Here is a 27,873-nt window from a genome sequence, read left to right as displayed (position 1 = left end):
TGTATATATCCTAGAATTGGTGAATTCAATCTAGAGAATTATATGCAGGCTTCACGTTTGCATAAAGAAATTCCCCAAAATGGGTTCGAGATTAATGGTTTAGAGGGTATCCCAATGTGCGTCTCCGATGGAAAAACTCAATACTGTAGCAGCAGAAATTGGTAGCCGGGCTACGAGGTAAGATTGCTCAAAAGTTTTATGATATACCTATATCGAAATAGGCTCAGTTCCGCTATCACGGCAGTGATGTTTGGTTTTAAACTGTGTCCCAGAAAAAAATTCTCCTAGAGGGGGTGTAATTTTGGGTTGAAAATCCCAATTTTTAGCATTTTTCAAAAAAACAAATTTGGTTACCATGGTTTTTACAGGCTCACAAAACCACAAAAAGCAGACCTGTCCAAAAATGAACTCTGCATAACAATTGCAAATGTTGTGTAGATTAAAAATATATATACTTTTATATAGATGTCATTTAAGGTTAAAAAGCTGTGTGTACATAATTAAAGCCTGCACTTTATTTTGCTGAATTTTTCAAATCTACTGTACACTGTCACCTAAATCTCTGTTATATTAAAAAAAATGAGCAAGTTCCACAGGTAGAATTCGAGAAGAAGTTCAGTCAAAATATGTTTTCAAGGTGGCTAGCTGCTGCGGCGATAGCTCGGGCTATATTGTGGCGACAATCTTGGATTTCCGATCAACCTAAATAATAATAATCCATGTTCCGGAACCATGTCACAGGATAATTTCAAAGAAGTTTCAGCTAGGCTATAAATCCCACCAGTAGAACTAACTTAACAGTTAGAGATTAACTTAATTAACGTAGATTTATTCTTTCTGGAGAAATTTAAAATGTGAAAAGTTTGAAGCATGCAACGTTACATGTATGATGGCTATTCATGACCTAAAATCGAATAAAAACTCTATATCATCGTTTTTACGTATATAAAGAATTTAAACAAAATAGCATGGTTGTCGATCCAAAAAAATAAATAATTTTGCCAAAGATTATCAAGAACGTTGTAATCGAGCGCACCTTTTTGTCTTGATCCACAAAATAGAGTTATTTCCCTTTAGCATATTTTCAGTTTCCTGTTTAGAAGAAGTCTATATCTGTCACAGTATCCAGCTGATATCATGATTTGAATATTACTTGTGCGAATTTTAGATGTAGAGACAACATGGGAAGAATACTGATTATAAGCCAAGAAGAAAGAAATCATAGAATGAAGCTCTCAAATCATTTTCAACTTAAAATATCTTTTTCGATATGAAAGGCTGTCAACGTTTGAAATCGAACATGCAAACCCATTCGATTTTATTAGGGCTGTTTATAAATATTTGGTAAGTTTGAATACATCTGTATCTCTCTGTAGTAAGTCTCTTTTTCTGTCGTTTTAAGCAATTTATTTCTCGTTTATTGAATATATGTTACTGTGTTGTTAATTTAATTGTGTATTTTACCTGTACTTTTAAAAATTGCAGGATCTACAGTACATGCACGATACTGTATCGGTTCCATATACGTGCATATCGAGCTCAGATATATTGCATGGGGTCCTGCCATTTTGATATTAAATCCTTGTAATTCTCTACAGTTTTTGTTGCCTGTATGTATCTGAGTGTATTACGCTACTGCCATATATACATAACCAGTATAATTTGATAGTTAGTGGTTTTCCCCAACCTGATAACATGTTACATGTATAGAAGAACAGGGAAAATATACATTACTGTCGAGTGTCCCGACCAGGAATTGAACCTGGGTCTCCGTGTGAAAAACTACGGCTCATGTATTAGTGTTTCCCACAGCCCTGATTAGCATGGCGCCGTGCCGTGCCCTTTTTACCTGACGCCATGCCCCTTTGACCTAACGCCGTGCCCTGTTTGTCCCCAGTACACTTCTACTAAATTACCAAATACCAGGTAGTGGCTTGATAATTAAGTAAACAAAAGAAGTGTGACCACTCCCTGACCCCCTGACCAACACCCCAGTGGCCCTAATTAGCAGCCTTGGGCTATTTCCACCTTGGCTTGTGGTGTCACTTTCAGGTCTGTGTATTACGTAAGCTGAAGTCAAGCAGCCGATCGGCAGCCTAGAAAACAATCAGCTGGCCTTTCAATAAGTTTTATGACTACAGCTAGTGAGCACTACTTCAAAAACAAATACTGCTTACAACTGTAAATGATTTACTAACATTTTTAATGTTTAATAGGCCTATCTATATCGGATGGATGTCACAAGATTTGCAATCATAATGGCCGCCATTTTGGGTGTATTGTAATAGTAGATCCGGAGATATTGAATTTCAGGATTTTACTAATATTCACGTTTTTAAAAATGAAAATGGTATTATTTTTTTAGAATTTCGGTGTGAATTTATTTTTAGAAAAGATATCTTAATAATAATAAAATTATTAACAGCAAAGTAATTAAAATAAATCAAATTAAAAAGAAATAAACTTTTTCTCTATCAGATTAAATTGAAATATTTTGCATACTTCTCTAACACTTATCTGTATTTTCTTAATTTAGTGCTTGTAAATGTAGAACATTATTTTAATTAATTGTCCATTATTATGAAGCATGTTATCTTATTCAAATCAATACAGTATTTTTAATATTTAAATAAAGATATATATTAAAATAAAGGTAATTGGATTGAAATAAAGAAATACATTTTGAATTTTCCCATTCTTTTAATTAATATAAATGAAATTTAGATCTTTCTTGTGAATCAATTATAGTCATGATCATATGATCTGCAGATTACAATTTTCAAAATAATTTTTTTCAATCAGAATAATTAAATAGATGTCCTGATATTACTTAGCAACTCAGAGAGTTTAAAGCTTTTAAATGATATTAAGTTGAACCAGAATTAAATAAACAACAAGACAGTTTTAAAGATTTCCCCATGTATTGGAAGTTGTCGATATAACCTTTGTGCCCCTCTGATGGTTATTTATCGCGGTCAAGGTGCCCTTTTCAAAACCCAGCACCATGCCCTTTTTTTTCCTGTGGGAAACACTATGTATATGTATTTAACACTATGCACAAACCACATAATTCACTCTTTTTACACTATTTTTATCAGACAGACATGCTTTACCGCTTACATTGTTTTAGAATGAATATACGCACCCTGTCTACTATGCTTTTTGTCTAAAGACGACATCCTTATCAGTCTAGAAGTCTTTTCAGCTACAATATTGCAACTAACATTGTACCTTGGAGTATAGTATTATACATAATATGTGTTTCTGGTATTATAGGTTATGACATGTATGTAAAAAGGTATCAAATATTGCTTTAAAGGCCCTTTACTTTTCTGAAAAAAACAAGATTTATCTTGTTGTTTTGCAGTCTGGTACAGTGATAGTCTATTGCATCTATTCTATTAAAAAATCACAAAAAAAACCAACTAATTGATGGTAACTAAAGTGATGATGGGAAACATTATACAACTATAAAGTTATGAAAATTAATATTTAACTTATTTAAATTAAATTGAAAGGTGATGATAATTGTACTATTAATGCTCATAAGCTGATAATATTTCCAACTCTACAAAATTATCTATCTTGTTGTTGTACATTTCCATTAAAAAAAATGTTGTTTCAGAAAGGCAATGTGTCTTTAATTAATTCAAGCAATACTATCTTATATGTATACTTTTTGAAAACTATAAGTCATTGATTTTACCTTTTTTATATAATGTAATCTTTTCCTATTAGTACATCAATTTCATTTTAAACTCCTGATTTCAGACCTTATTTACGATGGATAAAAACGTGCCAAGAACGCCATCCTTCCAGGAGGCCTCAGAACTCCTCAAGGTGCACCTCCAAAAGAAACACCGTATCAAACGGCGTTCACCCTGTCCTCATCAACAGCCTCCTACAAAGCAGGAGGTGCGCAATGAGGCTGCCAAAATTATGGAACAGTTTCTTATGAAAGAATTGAAGGAAAATAAGGGAAAACGTGGAAAACCACTCATAGGTATATATGTACATACAAGGCATACCATGTTTGGTTTGTTTTTTAATTAAGATTATTATGTATATTACAGTGGTAATTATCAGATCAAGTTCTAGTACATTGTATGTTTTAATTTACTATATTTCATTCCCAGAAGTCAGTCTGCATCTCTCATTTAATTAATTCAAATGTTAATGACCCATGAATCATTTCTTTTTTTTCCACAAATATTTCAATAGCAGCAGGCCATGAACAACTTTTGAGAAAATAGTAATTTATTTAAATTCAATACATTTATATATATGTTAGATAATCAGAAAAGTATGAAAATACCTAGTTATTATGAGTATATTTGTACATCAGAGTATCTAAATTATATCAGAATTAAAAAAATTGAACTTAAACTGTTAAGATCTTGATTTTTATTCTGGGGTTATTGGATTAAAATTGCCACACCTAGTATTTGGATCAAGGTAAAGGTGCAAGAGACAAAAGTGATAAAAGCATTTGAAATCAAATAATTGAAGTGAAATCATGCAAAACAATGAAGTTCAAAGTTGTTTAGATCAAATATCACATCAGTTGTTTTACTTAACCAGTGTATGATAGACGGTGGCTGATGTTTTATTATCATTATTAAATAAGCAATTTTGTGTTTAACAGGTACAGCATATCAACAGGTGAAAGATGTGGACGTAACAGAAGAAGAGTACTACTTTCACAACTCCCAGCCAGGGAGGCCACTGTCTCCAGACAGCTCCAGTGACAGGCAACACTCTATCGGCAACTCTAGTCATGCAGGTCATGCCTCAGTGATTCACTCCCGTGGGCCCTCTGAGCTCTCACATGCTTCAATCACTTCTGGTAAAACGTCATCTGTGATCCATTCTCGTGAAACATCAGAACTTTCTCGTACTTCTGTTAACTCAGCTAAAACTTCCATCCATTCGTTAGTAGACGACAATGCTGATATACCATTTGCTGATGATTATGAAACAGTGCCTCGTGCAAAAAGTTTGCCACCCAATTTGTCACCAGCCCATAGAATTGACAATAATCTAATGACAACATCCTATTCCTTGAGCCCCTCAAAGCTTGAGAATTTGGATAAAAAGAAAGACATAAAGGATTTGAAATTAAAGAATGAAAAGTCGAGGACAAAACGTGTTAATGGAAATTCCCCACCAGTTGGACCTGAAAGAGGACGGCAGCGTTACAGATCAGGTTCTCTCTCTTCCTCGGACACTGAGAGTGAGGCTGTAGTCTCACCAGAGAGGAAGAAAAAATCTGTGTTCAAAAGGGCAAAAGAAAGATTAAATAGTGTTTTAAACAGGAGTAAAGACAGAAAGAATGATGACAGAGAGGGTGATACTGTAACAAAAAAGGGTAAATATAGTCAAGGTCAAAAGGGCGGAGCTCAAGTTTTGGAAGAAAGACATACACACAAACATGGCCATGTAGAGCAGCATCACTACACTGATGGGGACAGAGCGGGGTTAGTAAGATCACAGGAGACCTGGGAATCAACGGACATCACAGACCAGGAACATCATAAACGTAAACATGTTGACAAGCACAGTAATATCAAAGAGAGTGCCGATCTGTCCAGTTCTGCAAAGACTTCAGAAGGAGGAATTTTCAGTAGTCTTCGCAAACTGACCACACGCAGAGGCAGAAAATCAAGGAAAAAAGTTCCAGGTATTTTTATTTATAAAACAGCCAGTTCTGCTTCAGAAAGGTTCATAAGACACAAAAGGTCAAAGGTTGAGATTATTTACTATTAATAGAACAGTATGTCAGGTCACAATTCCAGGTATTGATTAAATTTCACTTTTCTTATCAAACAGGATCATTTGAAAAAACTTAAAATGATTTGTGATAACTTACTTTTCGCTGAAATATTAAAAATCATCTTCTGTTCTAAATACATTGTAAATCTTCCATGGTGGCAAAAGAAATGTTGTATTGTGTTTAATTTGCTTGCTGAAAATTGTTTTCTAAAATAAAATAAAAGAATTACTAGAATGATATTATGAATTAATATTTAGTTATATTCCACAGCCTCCAAGTCTGCAGACTTCAACATGATAAAGAAGAGGAAAGGAAGGAAGGCGTATCAGCGGAATATCTCAGTTCCTGATGGGGCGGTCAGAGGTAGTGAAAACAGCCATTTTGAGTCCAGCTTTTTCCAGATGGATGGACGACAGAGAAAACACACATCAGAAGTTACTTCAATTGATGATGTTGGTCTTAATGCCATCAGCAATCTGGACTTGGGTCAAAGGTCAGATCCAATGGACATTGAAGGGCAGATGCTTCCTGCCAACCAATCCTTTGCTTATGATTATGATATTGAGGAAACAGAGTTTAGAAGGAGGCTACCTACGGGGGAGATAGATGTAGAACGGAGTTTTCACCAACATACGATTGTGGATGATCTGGATGTGGACGGAAACAGCCAGACTGAAGGTCAAGGTAATTATATAGATAAAAATAGATCAGGTTCCACATCAACTAAAGGTAACTTAAGTAACAGAGGTAGCTATAAAGATTGTAGAGTAACTAACATATATATTCATGGATCTTTAATTATTTATTTAATTAAAATCTGTGATACTGATGTGTTTGATGGATGAATACCCTTTGAGATGTTTTATCTACAGATGATGGGCTAGATTCCGTGGAGGGAGCTACGGGGTCGAACGGTCCTGTTACACAGGAAGACAAGGAGAAATTGTATGGAATCATAGCAGAACGACTGGCTGAGATGGGTGATAGTTATATGGCAGGAGCATCGGGCGAGACTCAAGCCACATCACCTCGTCAATCGTCAACTACACCCCAGGCATCCCTGGAAGCTTCGTTTGATGTCCGTGATGGTAGGTCTAAGTTATCAGCTTATTGATTGTACATGAACAAAGTACTGTGAAACTACTTTGACTCCAATTTTCTAAGAACAATATTAAACTTGTTTAGTGAAAATTTTAGTCAAGCATACATGGATAAATAATGAAAACTTTGGTTGGGATTGATGCAATTCTTCAAATGAGACAGTGTTTAATTTATTCCAGCTCAAGTTAATGAGGTTCAGCTGTATATTCTGTATGAGATGGTCAGATGGACGATATCAAATAATAATTCAATTTTGCTTGTATTGAGAATTTTGATTGGTTTAAACAATTTACTTTATTAGCACATTAAGAAAATAATGGCATTGCCATTTGTAATGTCACTTGTGATTAACTGAGACAACAGCATAACCATTTAATGTAAAAAGAGTCCCAAAATTAATTTGGAATTCTGATGATATCTTCTTTAAGAAAGAATTTAAATTGAATGTAAAGTATAAATTTGAATAGAGTTTTCTGTAATGCAGATATAACACAAAAATCTGAGTGTATTCTCGTTATAAATCGCTTTGTGATTTAATTAGAGTACGCTCTAGTAAAAAATCTTTTTACATCTGTAAGTTACTCTTAAAAAAGCACACCTGGTTATCATGTTCAAATGTTATCCTACTAAAGCCCTAGGACATACCACTGATTACAACTTTTTTCCATGGCCGAGTATATTTAGCAGTCAATATTTGCTTTGGCTCCAAGACATACTTGTGATCTATCAAAGAAGGAGAGGGCTTATATACAAGGTAGCTTAGCCTGTTGTCCAATCCCATCGATTTTTATCAATAAAATTGGTTGAAAATAAATTTATCAAGAAAACAAAATGCTTGTAAAACATATTGAGTAGCCTGCATGACTTTAAGTTTTAATTTTAAGATATCTGATGCTAGAAAACTGAAAGATTAAAATGTTGTTGTAGGTGATGGTCTGAATTCCTTGGAGAGAGAACTTCGAGACAGTTTACGGAACTTCGGAGATAATTTCAGTGTTGAGGTATGATTAAAAAAAAACCTTGAAAGGTTTCTTGGTTACTTAGTCAAGAATTATGCCTTACAAATACTCCAGGGGATAATGTGAACTATCATTTTATACATTTTTGTTGAGGTTTCCATTCAAACAAATAAGACATTGTAAGTTAGCTTTTATAAAATATTCTCCTGATTTTTATTTACCGGGTAAATTTGTGTAAAAAGAATAGCTGTATCATAGTTGAAAATTTAGGTTTAATGATTTTGAAAATCAATGTTCTTACATGAAAACCTTTAAAATCTGCAGCATCCAGTATCAGCAGAGGTAACAGAGGCAGCTAAAGACATAGTGAAACAGGCTACATACAACACCTTTACTGATACCCTGAAGCGAGCCATTGGGGACGATGTGGGCTGGGACCAGCTGGCTACTCTGTTCTACATCACTAAGAAAACTGTACATGCTGCAGGAGTCGGCGGAGCGGTGGCTATGAAAGTGAAGGAAATGAGTCTACGTTATCTGGAGGACAAGTTTGCTGGCTGGATCGTAGATCAGGGTGGATGGGTGAGTTTCACTTTAATACAAAAAACAGAAGATTTACTGTTTCATTAATTTGATATAATAAGAAAGATAATTTGATGGATGAGCATCAGTATTTCCACAATATGGCAGTCTCAATGCAGGTTACTATCATAGCTGTGACCAATGAATGGGTAGCCCAGTGTTCCTCCAGTAGACCATCATGCCTTGAAACCTTCAAGTTATGAGTCCAGTGTACCCCCTGGTAACTGTTTGGTTGTTAGTATAATAACATACTCCTAGTCCTTATTGGCTCATAGTAATCTATCGGTCACTTGTGTCCAAACACCAGACCACTGTACCACCAAACAACACTCAATTACCAGTCCTTGACTATACCTAACATCCCAGTATTGTACTAGTAGACAAAATCCCAGTGTTCTACACCTGGGCACTAACCCAGAGTTGTACAACAAGACAAAATCCCAGTGTTCTACACCTGGGCACTAACCCAGAGTTGTACAACAAGACAAAATCCCAGTGTCTTACACCTGGGCACTAACCCAGAGTTGTACAACAAGACAAAATCCCAGTGCCTTACACCTGGGCACTAACCCAGAGTTGTACAACAAGACAAAATCCCAGTGTCTTACACCTTGGCACTAACCCAGAGTTGTACAACAAGACAAAATCCCAGTGTCCTACACTGGGCACTAACCCAGAGTTGTACAACAAGACAAAATCCCAGTGTCATACACCTAAACAACAACCCAGAGTTGTACAACAACACAAAAAATTTCCAGTGTCCTACACCTAAACAACAATCTAGAGTTGTACAACAAGACAAAATCCCAGTGTTCTACACCTAAACAACAAACCAGAGTTGTACAAGACAAAATCCCAGTGTCTTACACCTAAACAACAACCCAGAGTTGTACAAGACAAAATCCAAGTGTTCGACACCTAAACAACAACTCAGATTTTACAAGACAAAATCCCAGTCTCCTACACCTAAACAACAACCCAGAGTTGTACAACAAGACAAAATCCCAGTGTCTTACACCTAAACAACAACCCAGAGTTGTACAACAAGACAAAATCCCAGTCTCCTACACCTAAACAACAAACCAGAGTTGTACAAGACAAAATCCCAGTGTCTTACACCTAAACAACAACCCAGAGTTGTACAAGACAAAATCCCAGTGTCTTACACCTAAACAACAACCCAGAGTTGTACAACAAGACAAAATCCCAGTGTCCTACACCTGGGCACTAACCCAGAGTTGTACAACAAGACAAAATCCCAGTGTCCTACATCTGGGCACTAACCCAGAGTTGTACAAGACAAAATCCTATTGTCTTACACATGGGCAACAACCTAGAGAAGACCACAAGACAAAATCCCAGTGACCTACACCTAGGCAACAACCCAGTATTGTACAAGTAGACAAAATCCCAGTGTTCTACACCTTGGCACTAACCCAGAGTTGTACAACAAGACAAAATCCCAGTGTCTTACACCTGGGCTCTAACCCAGAGTTGTACAACAAGACAAAATCCCAGTGTCTTACACCTGGGCACTAACCCAGAGTTGTACAACAAGACAAAATCCCAGTGTCCTACACCTGGGCACTAACCCAGAGTTGTACAACAAGACAAAATCCCAGTGTCCTACACGTGGGCAATAATTCAGAGTTGTACAAAAAGGAAAAATCCCAGTGACCTACACCTATAAAAACAACCCAGAGTTGTACAACAAGACAAAATCCCAGTGCCTTACACCTGGGCACTAACCCAGAGTTGTACAACAAGACAAAATCCCAGTGCCTTACACCTGGGCACTAACCCAGAGTTGTACAACAAGACAAAATCCCAGTGTCCTACACCTGGGTACTAACCCAGAGTTGTACAACAAGACAAAATCCCAGTGTCCTACACGTGGGCAATAACTCAGAGTTGTACAACAAGACAAAATCCCAGTGTTATCAACTAGACCACAACCCTTTGCAATTCAATAGCAGTTTTGAAAAATTCTCAGCATTTTATGCAACAATTGTGGCTTTGTAACAGGCATACCCAATACTGTAACTACAGATTTATGTCCCTGTATGAGCTGCATCAGTTTGTGATACAAGCCACATCTGTGTCTCAATAATTTTAAATCAAAATCATTAGTTCATAACATTATATCTTTGAAACTTTACAGGATACCGTCCTGGAGTCGGAGAGCACAGATTCTGAACTGGATTAATAGACTCGATAGATGAATCTGACATTGTGAGGAACTGATGATCAGTTCTGGCTCAGGACTCTACCTGTCTGCTCTGATGAATTTGAGAGCTGGACGGCTGACTAGATCAAGTGACTAGATTATTTTGAATTGGTTTGAGTGAATACTGAAGGATGGATGTATTATACAAAACTGTGATGTTATATTTAGCAGTGATGCAATGACGTTCTTCTGTGGCCTTTCTCAGTTATTCAGGGTCATACTAAATTCTTGTGTGTCGATTGTATTCAAGTTATGTTACAATGAAAATACTATCTTCATTGATAGGATAAAGCAATAATTAGCCTTCGTTAACTATTCAAAGATGAAATTCAAATCCAGTTACCACAAGATTTGTTGAAATGTTTTCTCTTGTTTTCTTCTTTAATTTAAGCCACTAGGTACTTAATAGCGTGATTATTTCCTTTATGTGATAGAGGGGACATTTCAGACTTAATAACGGAGACGACCCACCTGAAATACTGACCTAATAACTGGTAAGGATAGAGAGCGCTTTTAGACATATCTGATTTTGGGTTTGCATACTGGATATGTGCAAAATTGTTTTAGATATACATAAATATAGGAATTTCTTATTTTGACATTTCATTTGAACAAATAATGTCATTGATTGATTATTTTGTGTGATATTGATAAAGAGCTTCCCCTTTAGTGTTGGAACATCTCGTATTTGCCCTTGTCCATTTATATCTCAAGCTTCGTATTCCCCTTTATAGCCATAAAGATGGACCACGACGGTTTCCGTATGCCAAATAATTTCAGGGCTGTATTGATACCTTTTTATGGCTGAAATATTTCATTGTTAGAACAAAGATGCTTAGTCAGTTCACTTAAATCATCATATTATAATGTCTTGTAACAAGATGATATATATAACTGCGATGACTTGAGTGTTTCGACTATTGTAATTATCAGACGTCCGAGTCAACCCTCCCATTTGCAGTATTTATTACTATGTGTTCAATGTATGAAATAATTTTCATCTGTGATCTCAAGTTTTTGTTGTTACAGTCTATATTTTTTATCTTGGTGCAAGAACCTTTTATTCAGAAATGTTTTTATACTTACAATTTTTTCATTTCCTTTTCAGTTTTAGATAAAGTTGTGTGAGATTTAGGAAAGAACTGTTTAATTTTAAAGATAAGGTTGACTTGAATATTCCGGCTACATCGGACACTTCTAGGTCTAAGACTACACCGAGGTGTGGTGATCGAGTCGGAGTAAGTTCAGGTACATCAGATGTATTTATCCTTTGGTATGTCTATGTTTGGTGTCAGGGTTAAAGGAAACCTGGGTTATTCCTTTTCTTAAATTATAATTATTAGGCACTATTTGTTTTATCCTTTACATCTGAGGTTGAAATTTACATTTAATGGTTGAATTATTTGTGATGCATGTATTTCCATTAAGGATTGAGAACAAACTTTACTTACATATTAATATTGTTGCATAATGAGACCTGTACCTATATAACGTTATTGACATGCATGAAATCCACCAGCCATTCCTAATCAGAATGTTTGTGTCCCACTGACAGCCAAATATACCGGTCAACACTTAGTTATCATGATCAGAATAATGGATACAAATGCATTACAATAGTAGCTTTGCTATATTGGATTTATCATCATAATTTCCATGCTGCTAGGAGACTATCTGTACCAGGTAATTTTGTACAGAGCTAAGCCATTCACCTCTTTGTCTTTCCACTTGTTACCTTGTCGAGGTTCTGTCTTCTATATTACCTATCACTAGAAATTCATACTTTAGCAAACATTCACCGAGGTGAGGAAGTGTTTTATACATATAATGAGATTTGGTCACAGTGACCTACATTTTGATCTTTGTTCCACGTAAAGGAGATTGTTGCCTTGGCTCTTTCCCTTGCTCTGGTTTTCACTGGAATTTCATATTAGAGTCACGGTTTTACCTATGATAGCTAGTGTATCGTTTACAAAAAAGAGGCCACATTTTGACCTATGACCTACATCAGAGCAATAAGTTAATTTATTCAAGTTCTAATACCTACCTAATCATCAGTTGATGGCTATAACGTTACACCCTCTTGTGTGAGAATATGGTATCATGTAACCTGTTGTATGAATACACCATTTACAATACCTTTGTTATGTAAATAAATCATGATTTTTTTTTTTGATTTTTTTTTGGGTCAAGACAATCATGCAACAACACTTATTTATCTTTGTGGTACTTCACAACATGTTTGTATCCCATTAGAAATAGTGATTCAGCAAACCTCAATATGTGATAATGTTTTCTGATAATTTTATCTTCACATTCCTTGTAATACCACATCTTGTGTTACCTATTTTCCCATACAAATGCTGTGACTTACTTTTGTGTTGGTTGCATGCATATGGTTACTGAAAAAAGGTTGAAGTTCAATAAAAAAGTGTGGTTTTTGTGGCATCTGGCCTTGAAATATTTCTGCATGTCTTTACAGCCATAGATAGTTTAAAATATGATATTGACCTTAGATTTGTTTGGGATTTTGCTTGCTTGCTTGACTGTATGTAAATCATATGAACAGAAATAACCAAATAATCTTGGCCTTACTTCGAAAGGTCACAGGTCAAGGGCTAAAAAGATATAACATTGGCTGAAGTTCACTGGCATATTTGTACAAAACTGAAGTATACCTACAAATGTATATTTATGTGTTACTAAGTAAATATTGTGTATGTATCAAAAGAATGTCAACTTGTTTTGTAGTTATAAGACATGGCATGAACATGTGACGTTTTTAAATCTTTTACTGCTCAATTAAGTGCTTATCTTTAGGAGAAATGATATAATTAGTACTCCAGGAGTTATTTTTAAGCTGTGACTTCCATTTACAATTTCTTAGAATTGATGATGAATATAATGAAATAGTGCTAATTGTGAAAGCAGTATCTTGTTATTTGATGAATATGTGTATTATGGGTTGTGAGAGATAAACGTCATGTTTGATAATATATATACATCTGAGTTTTGTTTTGTCTTTCTTATGTTTGATACATATAATAATGTTTTAAGCAAACAAGAGGCCCAATGGCCTTAGTGATCATCTGACAACCTTGATACCATTTGAACAGTGCTTTGTGTTTTTGGAGGGAAAAAAAGCAACACATCTTGGTCTGTATAAAGTCTTCTCCCTTTATACAGAGCTCAACTCGATTTCACTCTTTTAAGAAGAGAAACCTTCTCAGAAGACCTTTCAGCATATAGACTGGAGAACTTCCAGAAGCAGAAGAGCTACAGTTATATAAGTTATATTCTAGAAGTAGAAGAGGGCAAATCGAGTTAGGCTCTGTATCATAGCATCAGGCATAGCTTTTTAAGTTTTAGCTATATCTTCAAAATGTGTTTTCAAGATGGAGGAAATTGTGGCCATCTTTGATTTTGGACCAAAACAAATAACACTTGGTTTACAGTGTCTTCTTATTACACATCATCTGCCACCAACAAAGTCATTTTTGACTTCTCAATAACTGAAAGGCCCAAGGTCATGACATTACCTTGAACCACTTTTGACATCACAGGTGAAGATTATACTGAAATGTCAGGAATAAAGAAATTATTTGTTAATTGCTGCATTTTCATTCAGTGTGGAGATCAAAGCAATTTTTTTAGGGGTCTGCATAGTGAAGTACATAAGGTGTCACACTGTATTCCCATCCTTTACATCCTGTTATCAGTTTAAATCTCATGTTGGGCAGTATATATGTACTGACCATAGGTCAGCGGTTTTTTTTCCAGGAACTGCAGCTTTCCTCCATGATTGAAATCTAGCAGCCTTAAATGATTATGGCTGTTAATATGATGTAAATTGAACTGAACATGATACAATATTTATCAAACAAGAATATTCGACCCAATAAGTGCATATGTCCCTATAAGCGTCCCTCCCTCTTTTGTGGCCTCAATTTCAATTGCTTGGCATAAATAAAGGCTAAAACTATCAAAACTGTAAAGGTTTGCACTTTGCTTTGGAATAATTTCGTCTTATTAAGCACCTTATCATTTTTCATTTTTTTATAAGCCCTGGACGATTACTGGGTTGAATATGGTACAGTTCTGTTTGTTCACTAATATTCCCCACTATAGACACAGGTTCACTGATATTCCCCACTATAGACACAGGTTCACTGATATTCCCCACTATAGACACAGGTTCACTGATATTCCCCACTATAGACACAGGTTCACTGATATTCCCCACTATAGACACAGGTTCACTGATATTCCCCACTATAGACACAGGTTCACTGATATTCCCCACTATAGACACAGGTTCACTGATATTCCCCACTGTAGACACAGGTTCACTGATATTCCCCACTAAAGACACAGGTTCACTGATATTCCCCACTATAGACACAGGTTCACTGATATTCCCCACTAAAGACACAGGTTCACTGATATTCCCCACTAAAGACACAGGTTCACTGATATTCCCCACTAAAGACACAGGTTCACTGATATTCCCCACTATAGACACAGGTTCACTGATATTCCCCACTAAAGACACAGGTTCACTGATATTCCCCACTATAGACACAGGTTCACTGATATTCCCCACTATAGACACAGGTTCACTGATATTCCCCACTATAGACACAGGTTCACTGATATTCCCCACTATAGACACAGGTTCACTGATATTCCCCACTATAGACACAGGTTCACTAATATTCCCCACTATAGACACAGGTTCACTGATATTCCCCACTATAGACACAGGTTCACTGATATTCCCCACTATAGACACAGGTTCACTGATATTCCCCACTATAGACACAGGTTCACTGATATTCCCCACTATAGACACAGGTTCACTGATATTCCCCACTATAGACACAGGTTCACTGACACAGGTTCACTGATATTCCCCACTATAGACACAGGTTCACTGATATTCCCCACTATAGACATAGGTAGTTTACACAAAGTACTAACAGACTGATCAAATATCAAGATATACTGCTATAATGTCAAAATAGAGACTATAAAGAAAGCAATTCAAACAGGAAATATTTATTTGCAAAAATGAAAATATGTGAAATTGTAATATAACATGTACATGTATATTAATTTAAAATCTTGGTGAAAAAGAGTATAATATATATAGAAATATTTAAATCTGAATCACAGTAAGGATGTTTAGGCAACAGACTGTCATAAATAAAACATTGAATAGCACTAACAACAACAGTGTTAAGGCCTAGTCACCTTTGAGACCACATGGGCCCATTACCAGGCACTGACTAAATGCCGGTGACTTTTGTCTGACGCTCAAATACATAAAATGGAAAATGTAAAGATTAAAAAAAACAATACAGATCTGACTGAGGAATATGTCAAAGTTATGTTTATCGGTAAGAATTACGTAGTATTTACACATGCTTTTCATTAATTTGTGTATGTGATAATAATCAGTAGGTATATTTATTTGATTCTGTGTCTTTTTTATGATCATTAGATCACAACATTCACATATCACATTTGACATTTTCCCCTTATTTACAAATCAATGATATAATCTTTCACTGCAACACATCATACTGAGGTAATTCATCCATGTCGCCTCTCCTTATAAGTAAAATCACACTCACTTACATTCTGAAGACACGGTGAAATAAATGACATGTAGTTTCTAATTCTATATCATTTGCTATTTCAGCAGCTATCACAACCATTATGTATAACTAGTATTGTTCAGCAGCCATCATGCACTTAAAATATTCCTCCTAATTTCACATGAGGCTGTATACAACAAAGTACAAGTCTTTAACACATATATGTCATCCATAAATGTAACTGTCAATGAAACGAAAACTATTACATATCATGCCTACATATTTAAATATAACAGCATTATAACTATCATTGTAGCATCCACACTTCACTTTTACCCAAAAAGCACTGTGCATACATCACATTTGTAGGTGGGTGTCATACACGTAAAAACAGTTGCCACACATATTTGACCCCTTTTACTGTGGTGCCATGGTAACTACTACAACAGACAGGGCAACCTTTGACCCCTGTTACTGTGGTGCCATGGTAACTACTACAACAGACAGGACAACCTTTGACCCTTATTACTGCGGTGCCATCCCTCCAATGAGGCCGGAGGCAGTGTTAAAGAGATTGATTGGACTACTGCCGTCGGTAATCAATGTGCTCTGTAATCCTAAAGCTTTCAACATCTTCACCTGGGGAAAATGAAAAACAAAACAACATTCACCATCATTATGTATACAATTTCAGAGAGAAGTGATGTTTGTCTCGTCCCAAAGAAAGTTAATGATATTTTTGAAACCCAGTTAATCTCTTACAATGTAACATAACTAAGTGGTTGACATGATATGACATTGTTGCTGTGACATAGAAGATCTGTATAAGTAATGTTTGACTCACCCAAGGGCACAATAACTATATATGTGGACACCACTGTTCAGACATGAAGAGAACTAGAAATGTTCCAAAGACATATGTATATATTTCTACTTCTATAATAATTATCAAATGGGATGTTACAGGACGGGACATAACAGGATAGAATGGGAAAGACATAACTAAATCCTAGACCCCAGTATCCAGCCCAGAGCTTGGGTCTCCTTACCTGTGTCTCAGGACCAGATGTAGCTATGGCAGACAAGGTATCTGCACCAATCACATTCACCATCTTCTGGAACTTCTCCACCTTAAAGTAAGATGTACATTTAGTTACTTGTATAAACTTCTCCACCTTAAAGTAAGATGTACATGTAGTTATCTGTATAAACTTCTCCACCTTAAAGTAAGATGTACATGTAGTCACTTGTATAAACTTCTCCACCTTAAAGTAAGATGTACATGTAGTTACTTGTATAAACTTCTCCACCTTAAAAGTAAGATGTACATTTAGTTACTTGTATAAACTTCTCCACCTTAAAGTAAGATGTACATGTAGTCACTTGTATAAACTTCTCCACCTTAAAGTAAGATGTACATGTAGTTATTTGTATAAACGTCTCCACCTTAAAGTAAGATGTACATGTAGTTACTTGTATAAACTTCTCCACCTTAAAGTAAGATGTACATGTAGTCACTTGCATAAACCTCTCCACCTTAAAGTAAGATGTACATGTAGTTACTTGTATAAACTTCTCCACCTTAAAGTAAGATGTACATGTAGTTATCTGTATAAACTTCTCCACCTTAAAGTAAGATGTACATGTAGTTATCTGTATAAACTTCTCCACCTTAAAGTAAGATGTACATGTAGTCACTTGTATAAACTTCTCCACCTTAAAGTAAGATGTACATGTAGTTACTTGTATAAACTTCTCCACCTTAAAGTAAGATGTACATGTAGTTACTTGCATAAACTTCTCCACCTTAAAGTAAGATGTACATGTAGTCACTTGTATAAACTTCTCCACCTTAAAGTAAGATGTACATGTAGTTATCTGTATAAACTTCTCCACCTTAAAAGTAAGATGTACATGTAGTCACTTGTATAAACTTCTCCACCTTAAAGTAAGATGTACATGTAGTCACTTGTATAAACTTCTCCACCTTAAAGTAAGATGTACATGTAGTTATCTGTATAAACTTCTCCACCTTAAAGTAAGATGTACATGTAGTTATCTGTATAAACTTCTCCACCTTAAAGTAAGATGTACATGTAGTCACTTGTATAAACTTCTCCACCTTAAAGTAAGATGTTCATGTAGTTATCTGTATAAACTTCTCCACCTTAAAGTAAGATGTACATGTAGTTACTAATATAAACTTCTCCACCTTGTGTAGTTACCTGTGTAATAAAAACTGAGAGGAAAGCCCCGTTTGCATTCATTTTTAAAGCTATGATTGTTTTTACATAATGGATGTTTTCTACATTGTGCTATGAACAAGGTTCAGTGTAATTTCAAGACTTACCTCTATATCAGCCATAGTACAGAGCTTGTGTAGGACTTACCTCTATATCAACCATAGTACAGAGCTTGTCTAGGACTTACCTCTATATCAACCATAGTACAGAGCTTGTGTAGGACTTACCTCTATATCAACCGTAGTACAGAGCTTGTGTAGGACTTACCTCTATATCAACCATAGTACAGAGCTTGTGTAGGACTACCCTCTATATCAGCTATAGTACAGAGCTTGTGTAGGACTTACCTCTATATCAACCGTAGTACAGAGCTTGTGTAGGACTTACCTCTATATCAACCGTAGTACAGAGCTTGTGTAGGACTTACCTCTATATCAACCATAGTACAGAGCTTGTGTAGGACTACCCTCTATATCAGCCATAGTACAGAGCTTGTGTAGGACTTACCTCTATATCAGCCGTAGTACAGAGCTTGTCTAGGACTTACCTCTATATCAGCCAGATTACAGAGCTTGTGTAGGACTTACCTCTATATCAACCATAGTACAGAGTTTGTGTAGGACTTACCTCTATATCAGCCAGATTACAGAGCTTGTGTAGGACTTACCTCTATATCAACCGTAGTACAGAGCTTGTCTAGGACTTACCTCTATATCAGCCAGATTACAGAGCTTGTGTAGGACTTACCTCTATATCAACCGTAGTACAGAGCTTGTCTAGGACTAACCTCTATATCAGCCATAGTACAGAGCTTGTGTAGGACTACCCTCTATATCAGCCATAGTACAGAGCTTGTGTAGGACTTACCTCTATATCAGCCATAGTACAGAGCTTGTCTAGGACTAACCTCTATATCAGCCATAGTACAGAGCTTGTCTAGGACTAACCTCTATATCAGCCATAGTACAGAGCTTGTGTAGGACTTACCTCTATATCATCCGTAGTACAGAGCTTGTGTAGGACTTACCTCTATATCAGTCGTAGTACAGAGCTTGTGTAGGACTTACCTCTATATCAACCGTAGTACAGAGCTTGTGTAGGACTTACCTCTATATCAGTCGTAGTACAGAGCTTGTGTAGGACTACCCTCTATATCAGTCGTAGTACAGAGCTTGTGTAGAACTTACCTCTATATCAACCATAGTACAGAGCTTGTGTAGGACTTACCTCTATATCAACCATAGTACAGAGCTTGTGTAGGACTACCCTCTATATCAGTCGTAGTACAGAGCTTGTGTAGGACTACCCTCTATATCAGTCGTAGTACAGAGCTTGTGTAGGACTTACCTCTATATCAACCATAGTACAGAGCTTGTGTAGGACTTACCTCTATATCAACCATAGTACAGAGCTTGTGTAGGACTACCCTCTATATCAGTCGTAGTACAGAGCTTGTGTAGGACTACCCTCTATATCAGTCGTAGTACAGAGCTTGTGTAGGACTTACCTCTATATCAACCATAGTACAGAGCTTGTGTAGGACTTACCTCTATATCAACCATAGTACAGAGCTTGTGTAGGACTTACCTCTATATCAGCCATAGTTCAGAGCTTGTGTAGGACTTACCTCTATATCAACCGTAGTACAGAGCTTGTGTAGGACTTACCTCTATATCAACCGTAGTACAGAGCTTGTGTAGGACTACCCTCTATATCAGCCATAGTACAGAGCTTGTGTAGGACTTACCTCTATATCAGCCGTAGTACAGAGCTTGTCTAGGACTTACCTCTATATCAGCCAGATTACAGAGCTTGTGTAGGACTTACCTCTATATCAGTTGTAGTACAGAGCTTGTGTAGGACTACCCTCTATATCAGTCGTAGTACAGAGCTTGTGTAGGACTTACCTCTATATCAACCATAGTACAGAGCTTGTCTAGGACTTACCTCTATATCAGTCATAGTACAGAGCTTGTGTAGGACTTACCTCTATATCAGCCATAGTACAGAGCTTGTGTAGGACTTACCTCTATATCAACCATAGTACAGAGCTTGTGTAGGACTTACCTCTATATCAGCCATAGTGCAGAGCTTGTGTAGGACTCACCTCTATATCAACCATAGTACAGAGCTTGTGTAGAACTTACCTCTATATCAACCATAGTACAGAGCTTGTGTAGGACTTACCTCTATATCAACCATGGTGAGGAGCATGTGTAGGACTTACCTCTATATCAGCCATAGTACAGAGCTTGTCTAGGACTTACCTCTATATCAGCCAGATTACAGAGCTTGTGTAGGACTTACCTCTATATCAACCATAGTACAGAGCTTGTGTAGGACTTACCTCTATATCAGCCATAGTACAGAGCTTGTGTAGGACTTACCTCTATATCAGCCATAGTGCAGAGCTTGTGTAGGACTTACCTCTATATCAATTACAATGCAGAGCTTGTGTAGGACTTACCTCTATATCAGCCCTAGTTCAGAGCTTGTGTAGGACTTACCTCTATATCAGCCATAGTGCGGAGCTTGTATAGGACTCACCTCTATATCAACCATAGTACAGAGCTTTTGTAGGACTCACCTCTATATCAACCATAGTACAGAGCTTGTGTATGACTTACCTCTATATCAGCAATAGTGCAGAGCTTGTGTAGGACTTACCTCTATATCAGCCATAGTGCAGAGCTTGTGTAGGACTTACTTCTATATCAACCATAGTACAGAGCTTGTGTAGGACTTACCTCTATATCAACCATAGTACAGAGCTTGTGTAGGACTAACCTCTATATCAGCCATAGTGCAGAGCTTGTGTAGGACTTACCTCTATATCAACCATAGTACAGAGCTTGTGTAGGACTTACCTCTATATCAGCCATAGTGCAGAGCTTGTGTAGGACTTACCTCTATATCAATCATAGTACAGAGCTTGTGTAGGACTTACCTCTATATCAACCATAGTACAGAGCTTGTATAGGACTTACCTCTATATCAGCCATAGTGCAGAGCTTGTTAAGGACTTACCTCTATATCAACCATAGTACAGAGCTTGTGTAGGACTTACCTCTATATCAGCCATAGTGCGGAGCTTGTGTAGGACTTACCTCTATATCAACCATAGTACAGAGCTTGTGTAGGACTTACCTCTATATTAGCCATAGTGCAGAGCTTGTGTAGGTCTTACCTCTATATCAGCCATAGTGCAGAGCTTGTGTATGACTTACCTCTATATCAGCCATAGTGCGGAGCTTGTGTAGGACTTACCTCTATATCAACCGTAGTACAGAGCTTGTGTATGACTTACCTCTATATCAGCCATAGTGCGGAGCTTGTGTAGGACTTACCTCTATATCAACCAGATTACAGAGCTTGTGTATGACTTACCTCTATATCAGCCATAGTGCGGAGCTTGTGTAGGACTTACCTCTATATCAACCATAGTACAGAGCTTGTGTATGACTTACCTCTATATCAGCCATAGTGCGGAGCTTGTGTAGGACTTACCTCTATATCAACCAGATTACAGAGCTTGTGTATGACTTACCTCTATATCAGCCATAGTGCGGAGCTTGTGTAGGACTTACCTCTATATCAACCAGATTACAGAGCTTGTGTAGGACTTACCTCTATATCAGCCATAGTGCGGAGCTTGTGTACCTCCAGTTCAGTCTGACTTCGGAGGTATGCCAACTCTTGTTTCCTCATCTGTAACAAAAGTACATGTACTGTTGTATGTAAAGATAAAACTACTACACATGCACAAGTGACTTTTAAGAAATGAGTTTATCTGTACTGTGTTAATAAGATGCTTGGACGCAAGGTGTTTTTAGGATCTTAATTTTGCAGCATTCACATGAACCTTACTTTGCAGATTATGTTTTCTAACTACCAGTTATTTACCCAGTCTGTGACGTTATGTTTTTTCACTGCTAGTCATTTGGACTGGTAAATTCCAATATTTTACTAGTCTGTCTATTTAATCACTAGTCCAAATTAAATATTCACCTGTTTTGCTTCAGCACTTCAGTCATGATCAGTTTTACATTTTTGACCCAAATTACAGTCTGTATGTGAACACAAATTCTCACAAAATGATGGATCCAGCTAAAATAATCACAATCAGAATGCACTCAAAATATGGTGAAAAATATGAAATGTATAGCATTGACTGATCATAATCGGGTGGGGAACCACTAGTCCAATCGGACTAGTTCATTACAGTTGGCACTAGTCCGGCTGTAAAATTACTAGTCATGGGCATCGGACTAGTGCTTAAAGTCGCAGCCTGTTTACCTTTTCCTGGGTGTCCTGTCTGGCATAGTGTTCTATTTCCTCTGCTTTCGCTTTTAATTTTGCACCTTGTAAAAGAGAAAAATATTATAAAAAAACCATCTTTTATACCCAAAATAATCACACAGTTATGCAAAATCATTTATCTACCCTTCTGAACTGTTGACTACTTCAATATTGCCAACTCACCCGAGTTCCCCGGGTTGACCCGGTTTTTTTAGACATTTCAGAATGCGTAACCCGATTCACCCGATTTTCAGCACTTGTACCAAAGTGTTGAAATGCTCAAAAAAATTACGTCAGATAAAGCCATAAGCACAATTTTAATTACACTTCAGGGCTTAAAGATGCTCCACCGCCGTCATAGCATAAATGATATTCATCATTTGAACAATAATTGGTGTTTACTCGTGTATATATATGTCTAATTAACACAAAAAATAATATGAAATAATTTATTTTGCCTTTGGTGCATGCGCAATCAGTACTTTATTCCGTATAGGATATAGTGACACGGAATTTTTTCGGGATGCAATTAATTATTTTTCATATTTTTAACTTGAAGTAAAATTAGAAGCTTAAACTTTTCAATGGTGGTAATGGTGTAAAGTAAGTAACTTTTGTAACTGAAGAAAAATACTAAATCGTTTGCTCCTGTTTTTGATAGTGAAAAAATACCATTTGTCAGCGGTGGAGCATCTTTAAGAAGACTCATATCAGGCCCCTGTATAATGGATGTAGCTATGTTTGTGTTTACACAAACTTTCATTTAGGTGTGAAATTGTAGCAATTAATCTATTCAGTCATGCATCACGATGTTCATGATCGTTTTTAGCCGTAGCCAGCTAGCAAAATAAGACATGGCCAATTAATACTGTTCAAAATCAGAAATAATCTCTTCAAAACTCTTCAAAAGTACAAACAATTATAATTTCAGACAAAGATTTACTCACATGAATAAAACATAGTCAACGTGAACGATATCCTGTTGCAATAGGCAGGCAAGCCAATCAAAATGGCCGCCATTTTGTTTAGTCAAAGAAAATAGTGAAACCGGACATGTGTAGAACAAACAAAAAAATCAAGATTTTATTTATTTAATATTTTAAAGATGCTCCACCGCTGACAAATGGTATTTTTTCACTATCAAAAACAGGAACAGTCGATTAAGTATTTTTCTTCAGTCACAAAAGTTACTTACTTTACACCATTACCACCATTGAAAAGTTTGAGCTTCTTATTTTACTTAAGTTAAAAATATGAAAAATAATTAATTGCATCCCGAAAAAATTCTGTGGCACTATATCCTATATGGAATGAAGGAATAATTGCACATGCACCAAAGGTGAACTAAATTATTATATGTTATTTTTTGTGCTAATTAGGCATATATATACACGATTTAACGCCAATTATTGTTCAAATGATGAATATCATTTATGCTATGTCAGCGGTGGAGCATCCTTAAAAAAAATATTTTTTTTATTAATTTTCAAATATTAATTATATCATTACAAAAAATATTCATAAATATTATTGAGTAACAATATGAAGATAATAAATATATGCATATTTTAGGCTTTAAAAAAGTGTTAAAAATTACACTCAAGTGTGGTTCCGCACATGACCCTTGTTTTGACCCTTTCACCCGATTTTTCAAGGGTGATCACCCGATTTGACCTCATTAGAGGTTGGCAATACTGCTACTTGCTTATAAAAATATAGTCTATTTCACAAAGCTCACAAATTATAAACTTACTAAGAGTCCCAATTCCTGTGCCTAACGATTACCCTAAAGATCAATACCACCAACTTACCTTCTACATGTACCTCTCAATCATCCCTGAAGATCCTTACAACCAGACTTACCTTCTACCTGAAGATCCTTACCACCAGACTTGCCCTCTACCTCACTCTCACTCCTGAAAATCCTTACCACCAGACTGACCCTCTACTTCACTCACTCCTGAAGATCCTTATCACCAGACTTACCCTCTACCTCACTATCACCCCTGAAGATCCTTACCACCAGACTTACCCTCTACCTCACTATCACCCCTGAAAATCCTTACCACCAGACTGACCCTCTACTTCACTCACTCCTGAAGATCCTTACCACCAGATTTACCCTCTACCTCACTATCACCCCTGAAGATCCTTACCACCAGATTTACCCTCTACCTCACTATCACCCCTGAAGATCCCTACCACCAGACTGACCCTCTACTTCACTCACTCCTGAAGATCCTTACCACCAGATTTACCCTCTACCTCACTCTCACTCCTGAAAATCCTTACCACCAGACTGACCCTCTACTTCACTCACTCCTGAAGATCCTAACCACCAGACTTACCCTCTATTTCACTCACTCCTAAAGATCCTTACCACCAGATTTACCCTCTTCCTCACTATCACTCCTGAAGATCCTTACCACCAGACTTACCCTCTACTTCACTCTCACTCCTGAAGATCCTTACCACCAGACTTACCCTCTACCTCACTCTCATCCCTGAAGATCCTAACCACCAGAGTTAACCTCTACCTCACTCTCACCCCTGAATATCTTTATTACCAGACTTAACCTCTACCTCACTCTCACCCCTGAATATCTTTATTACCAGACTTAACTTCTACCACACTATCAACCCTGAAAATCCTTACCACCAGACTTACTCTCTACCTGAAGTTCCTTACCACCAGACTTAACCTCTACCTCACTCTCACCCCTGAATATCTTTATTACCAGACTTAACCTCTACCTCACTCTCACCCCTGAATATCTTTATTACCAGACTTAACTTCTACCACACTATCAACCCTGAAAATCCTTAGCACAAGACTTACTCTCTACCTGAAGATCCTTACCACCAAGACCAGACTTACCTCTACCTCACTCTCACTCCTGAAGATCCTTACCACCAGACTTAACCTCTACCTCACTCTCACCCCTGAAGATCCTTACCACCAGACTTAACCTCTACTTCACTCTCACTCCTGAAGATCCTTACCACCAGACTTACCCTCTACCTCACTCTCACCCCTGAAGATCCTTACCACCAGACTTACCCTCTACTTCACTCTCACCCCTGAAGATCCTTACCACCAGACTTACCCTCTACCTCACTATCACCCCTGAAGATCCTTACCACCAGATTTACCCTCTACCTCACTCTCACTCCTGAAAATCCTTACCACCAGACTGACCCTCTACTTCACTCACTCCTGAAGATCCTAACCACCAGACTTACCCTCTATTTCACTCACTCCTAAAGATCCTTACCACCAGACTTACCCTCTACCTCACTCTCACTCCTGAAGATCCTTACCACCAGACTTACCCTCTACCTCACTCTCACTCCTGAAGATCCTTACCACCAGACTTACCCTCTACCTCACTCTCATCCCTGAAGATCCTAACCACCAGAGTTAACCTCTACCTCACTCTCACCCCTGAAGATCCTTACCACCAGACTTAACCTCTACCTCACTCTCACCCCTGAATATCTTTATTACCAGACTTAACCTCTACCACACTATCCAACCCTGAATATCTTTCCTTACCACACTTAACCTCTACCTCACTCTCACCTGAAGTTCCAGATTACCACCAGACTTAACCTCTACCTCACTCTCACCCCTGAATATCTTTATTACCAGACTTAACCTCTACCTCACTCTCACCCCTGAATATCTTTATTACCAGACTTAACTTCTACCACACTATCAACCCTGAAAATCCTTACCACAAGACTTACTCTCTACCTGAAGATCCTTACCACCAGACTTACTCTCTATCTGAAGATCCTTACCACCAGACTTAACCTCTACCTCACTCTCACTACTGAAGATCCTTACCACCAGACTTAACCTCTACTTCACTCTCACTCCTGAAGATCCTTATCACCAGACTTACCCTCTACTTCACTCACCCCTGAAGATCCTTACCACCAGACTTAACCTCTACCTCACTCTCACTCCTGAAGATCCTTACCACCAGACTTACCCTCTACCTCACTCTCACCCCTGAAGATCCTTACCACCAGACTTAACCTCTACCTCACTCTCACCCCTGAATATCTTTATTACCAGACTTAACCTCTACCACACTCTCAACCCTGAAAATCCTTACCACCAGACTTACTATCTACCTGAAGATCCTTACCACCAGACTTACCCTCTACCTGAAGATGTTTACCACCAGACTTAACCTCTACCACACTCTCACCCCTCAATATCTTTATTACCAGACTTAACTTCTACCACACTATCAACCCTGAAAATCCTTACCACCAGACTTACCCTCTACTTCACTCTCTCTCCTGAAGATCCTTACCACCAGACTGACCCTCTACTTCACTCACTCCTGAAGATCCTTACCACCAGACTTACTTTCTACTTCACTCTCACTCCTGAAGATCCTTACCACCAGATTTACCCTCTACCTCACTCTCACTCCTGAAGATCCTTACCACCAGACTTACCCTCTCCTTCACTCTCACTCCTGAAGATCCTTACCACCAGACTTACCCTCTACCTCACTCTCATCCCTGAAGATCCTAACCACCAGAGTTAACCTCTACCTCACTCTCACCCCTGAATATCTTTATTACCAGACTTAACCTCTACCTCACTCTCACCCCTGAATATCTTTATTACCAGACTTAACTTCTACCACACTATCAACCCTGAAAATCCTTACCACCAGACTTACTCTCTACCTGAAGTTCCTTACCACCAGACTTAACCTCTACCTCACTCTCACCCCTGAATATCTTTATTACCAGACTTAACCTCTACCTCACTCTCACCCCTGAATATCTTTATTACCAGACTTAACTTCTACCACACTATCAACCCTGAAAATCCTTACCACAAGACTTACTCTCTACCTGAAGATCCTTACCACCAGACTTACTCTCTATCTGAAGATCCTTACCACCAGACTTAACCTCTACCTCACTCTCACTACTGAAGATCCTTACCACCAGACTTAACCTCTACTTCACTCTCACTCCTGAAGATCCTTATCACCAGACTTACCCTCTACTTCACTCACCCCTGAAGATCCTTACCACCAGACTTAACCTCTACTTC

General features: G+C 37.4%; 2 protein-coding genes across 2 annotated transcripts in view; one reads left to right on the top strand and one right to left on the bottom strand.

The window, feature by feature from the left end:
• Nucleotides 1-1,087: 1,087 nt before the first annotated feature.
• LOC138305915 (uncharacterized) lies at nt 1,088-13,652 on the top strand. Its single transcript, XM_069246204.1, has 8 exons — nt 1,088-1,344; nt 3,772-4,003; nt 4,646-5,680; nt 6,044-6,457; nt 6,646-6,861; nt 7,802-7,875; nt 8,158-8,415; nt 10,577-13,652. Exons 2-8 carry the CDS (start codon nt 3,784-3,786, stop codon nt 10,619-10,621), a joined length of 2,262 nt encoding a protein of 753 aa, XP_069102305.1. The 5' UTR covers nt 1,088-1,344; nt 3,772-3,783; the 3' UTR covers nt 10,622-13,652.
• Nucleotides 13,653-15,684: 2,032 nt separating this feature from the next.
• LOC138305892 (major vault protein-like) overlaps nt 15,685-27,873 on the bottom strand; it is a 52,304-nt gene continuing 40,115 nt past the window's right edge. The window contains exons 23-26 of the mRNA XM_069246164.1: nt 22,782-22,846; nt 22,113-22,193; nt 17,292-17,372; nt 15,685-16,881 (exon numbers count right to left, since the gene is read on the bottom strand). Coding sequence (XP_069102265.1) covers nt 16,768-16,881; nt 17,292-17,372; nt 22,113-22,193; nt 22,782-22,846 — 341 coding nt within the window. The 3' untranslated portion in view covers nt 15,685-16,767. The remainder of the gene's footprint in view (nt 16,882-17,291; nt 17,373-22,112; nt 22,194-22,781; nt 22,847-27,873) is intronic.

The sequence above is a fragment of the Argopecten irradians genome, chromosome 1 (genome assembly GCF_041381155.1).
Source record: "Argopecten irradians isolate NY chromosome 1, Ai_NY, whole genome shotgun sequence".
Classification (NCBI taxonomy): Eukaryota; Metazoa; Mollusca; class Bivalvia; order Pectinida; family Pectinidae; genus Argopecten; species Argopecten irradians.
This window is presented reverse-complemented; position numbering and strand designations above follow the sequence as displayed.

Coding starts and splice junctions, on each gene's coding strand:
- LOC138305915 (XM_069246204.1), top strand. CDS start 3,784: ATGGATAAAAACGTGCCAAGAACGCCATCCTTCCAGGAGGCCTCAGAA. Junction 5,681..6,043: donor ATCAAGGAAAAAAGTTCCAG/GTATTTTTATTT, acceptor TATATTCCACAG/CCTCCAAGTCTGCAGACTTC. Junction 7,876..8,157: donor GAGATAATTTCAGTGTTGAG/GTATGATTAAAA, acceptor TAAAATCTGCAG/CATCCAGTATCAGCAGAGGT.